The 3,123-nt window shown below is 44.9% G+C and overlaps 1 protein-coding gene across 2 annotated transcripts in view; it reads right to left on the bottom strand.

The window, feature by feature from the left end:
- sgf29 (SAGA complex associated factor 29) overlaps positions 1 to 3,123 on the bottom strand; it is a 6,046-nt gene extending 2,923 nt beyond the window's left edge. Inside the window, exons 1-7 of one of the 2 annotated variants that reach the window (XM_056576319.1) lie at positions 3,104 to 3,123; positions 2,797 to 2,870; positions 2,271 to 2,346; positions 1,762 to 1,834; positions 1,573 to 1,637; positions 1,187 to 1,316; positions 615 to 761 (exon numbers count right to left, since the gene is read on the bottom strand). In XM_056576319.1, the coding sequence (XP_056432294.1) occupies positions 615 to 761; positions 1,187 to 1,316; positions 1,573 to 1,637; positions 1,762 to 1,834; positions 2,271 to 2,346; positions 2,797 to 2,862 (557 nt within the window). In that variant the 5' untranslated portion in view covers positions 2,863 to 2,870; positions 3,104 to 3,123. The other variant, XM_056576315.1, reaches the window with a different exon arrangement.

Genomic DNA, 3,123 nt, shown 5'->3' with positions numbered 1-3,123 from the left:
GGAGGTTAGGGTCCTCTTTGTCGCTGGCGGTTAAGGTCTTACTTGTTTATGGAGGGTTAGAGTTAGGCTCCTACTAGCTGGTAGAGGTTAGTGGTGGGTTAGGCTCCTACTAGCTGGTAGAGGTTAGTGGTGGGCTAGGCTCCTACTAGCTGGTAGAGGTTAGTGGTGGGCTAGGCTCCTACTAGCTGGTAGAGGTTAGTGGTGGGCTAGGCTCCTACTAGCTGGTAGAGGTTAGTGGTGGGCTAGGCTCCTACTAGCTGGTAGAGGTTAGTGGTGGGTTAGGCTCCTACTAGCTGGTAGAGGTTAGTGGTGGGCTAGGCTCCTACTAGCTGGTAGAGGTTAGTGGTGGGTTAGGCTCCTACTAGCTGGTAGAGGTTAGTGGTGGGCTAGGCTCCTACTAGCTGGTAGAGGTTAGTGGTGGGCTAGGCTCCTACTAGCTGGTAGAGGTTAGTGGTGGGCTAGGCTCCTACTAGCTGGTAGAGGTTAGTGGTGGGCTAGGCTCCTACTAGCTGGTAGAGGTTAGTGGTGGGCTAGGCTCCTACTAGCTGGTAGAGGTTAGTGGTGGGCTAGGCTCCTACTAGCTGGTAGAGGTTAGTGGTGGGCTAGGCTCCTACTTGTTGGTGGAGTGACTGTAGCTGACCACCTCAGCCAGGATCCACTGTTCGTCTCCGTCCACAGCCTTCACGCGAGCCGCCACCTTGTCGCCTTGCTTGGCCACGTAGTCGCTGCTGGCTGGGGTCGCACCGCACAGTGGGGGGGGGCTGGGACCACCAACGGAGGAGGGAGGGGGAGAAGAAGAGAAAAGGATGGCAGGGAGAAGAGACAGAAGGGAGAGGGAGGATAGAGGGAGGGGAGCGAGAGGAAAGACGGACAGAATTTTGTTGAGAGAAATAGTGGAACAAAAACATTTATGTGAGGACCTAATATGATATGAGAGGTTTTTAAGAAAACAGAAACTACAGTGGTTTGGATATAATTTATATTCATAATTATATATTTATCCCACCCACCCCAATAAATAATGGAATAAGAAGCTTTTATTTTTACTCATGCTAGTAACACCAGCGATTGTCTGACCAATAGGAATTTGGTCGTAGTAGGAAGTGCATGTCGACCAATCAATCGACCATCCGACCAGAACTAAGCAGTGATCTGAGAGCTCTGTGAGTGAGTGAGCAACAGCTACCTGTCTCCAGGCTTGCCGATCCACAAAGGGAGTGTCATGGCCGACTGTTGGAGTAGGGTCATCAGCACCCCCCTCCTCATGGTCTTCCTGGGGGGGTCGGTGTCACTGTACACACCCGCCATCTTGGCAGCTGGAGAGAAACATCAACAAGAGTGGTGTTACTATTCTAAAGGAGGCCCTCGTGAATAAATAACATGCACATGAACTAGTAGAAAGTTGTGACTGTGTGGACTGTTTTGGGTGTGGTCAAGATACAGTCCAATGTAAAGGGATGGAGTGAGGGAGGGAGTCATAGAGAAAAAGCATGGCATAGGCAGAGAAACAAAGAGAGAGAGAGATACACACAAATATAGAAAGAGTTTGAAAAGGGGGAGAATATAACCAACCTAATCTCCTCTCCTCCAACAAGGATTTGATATCTGCTATTTTGTCCAGTGCGTGACGTAGGATACTGTGCGAGAGAGAAGAGAGCGTGTTAGCTTTAGCCCTGTGTGGAGCATCCTCCAGCTGACAGTCAGACAGATGGACAAACAGCTAAACAGACAGCTGGGCTGACTGACATGTAAACAGTCTACCTGCACTCTGCCTCTGCGTCGGCCTTGGCCGTGGTGTAGAGCCCTCTGAGCTTTGTGCGATAGTATGGGGAAGCTGGAGGACAGAAAAACATACAACATATTATACTAGATTACCGTTTAATACTAACTATTTATAGATGTTGTTTGCAGTTCAATGGTTATAGATTATTATTAAGTATGTTATACCTAGTGTTTGGATTTTATTTACTGTTCAATACTTAGTATTTATAGATATTGACTGTCTTATACTTACTATTTATAGATGACTATTCACTGTATAATACTCACTTTTTATATTCATATTTACTGTTTAATGCTCTAGGATCCTCACAGATGGACTGCAGATATTTTAGACTATATCTGCATTGAATATGTAAGCTATTGACATTGGCTAGTAGAGCCCCCATAGAACGATGGGGGCTGTTGGTTAGTGCACTGTCCATGTTGGGGAATAGAGAAGAGAAGATAGAACACACAAGAAGTTTAACTGAAAAGCCTAAATGTTTTACTTTTGTTTTCCGTCTGCATCCTTTCATGTGTTTTCTGTATGTTGAGCAGGTTGTGTTCACTGCGCGAGCGTTCCTCCTGAGACAGAGAAGACAACAGAGGACATTTACATTGATGTGCAAATGCAAAAAGACTTGATCATATTACAGATAGAAGCAATACAGTACAGGGTCAGGGGTGTGGTTCACAGTGGTTTACCTATAATAAACACAACCGAGAAAATATTACATAATCCACTCTGTGTGTGTGCTAGAGTTAAACATCATCTGATCCACAGAGGACAATATAATGTTTAAATCTCTGTACTGTCCCCTGAATGAGAAGTAGTTTATATTATAACCCAGCAGTATGAGTTATGGTTTATGAAATATTTTGAACCACCTATATTGGATCTAGTTTATATTAAATATCTACACATGAAACCTGGTTTGTTAAATATTATCGGACCCATCTGTATGGGTTGTAGTTTATATTAAATATCCAATACAGAGGTATGAAATATGGTTTATTAATTATAATCTGACCCACCTGTGTCTGTTTAATGAGTTGATGGAGCTCCGTCAGCAGTTCGGCTATTTTGGTGTCGGCGGACATGTTGGTACCTGCGGAAAGAGGGGGTCAGTAATCGTGGATCCGTGATGATTGTGTACATGAATGTGTGTCTTTAACCTACAGTTAACGAAGCACTAGCCCGCTTTATGACAGCCAGCGGTTTTACTAAATATACACACGTGCATTGGCATCATGCACTGCATTGACGACCAAATGGACTCATCTTAAATCTCTCTATTAAATGAGACTTGTGTGTCTGCCACATTGATTTTAGTCGGCCTACCTTGATTGTTTTGGTTTGCA

Source organism: Gadus chalcogrammus, chromosome 2 (genome assembly GCF_026213295.1).
Source record: "Gadus chalcogrammus isolate NIFS_2021 chromosome 2, NIFS_Gcha_1.0, whole genome shotgun sequence".
NCBI lineage: Eukaryota > Metazoa > Chordata > Actinopteri > Gadiformes > Gadidae > Gadus > Gadus chalcogrammus.
This window is presented reverse-complemented; position numbering and strand designations above follow the sequence as displayed.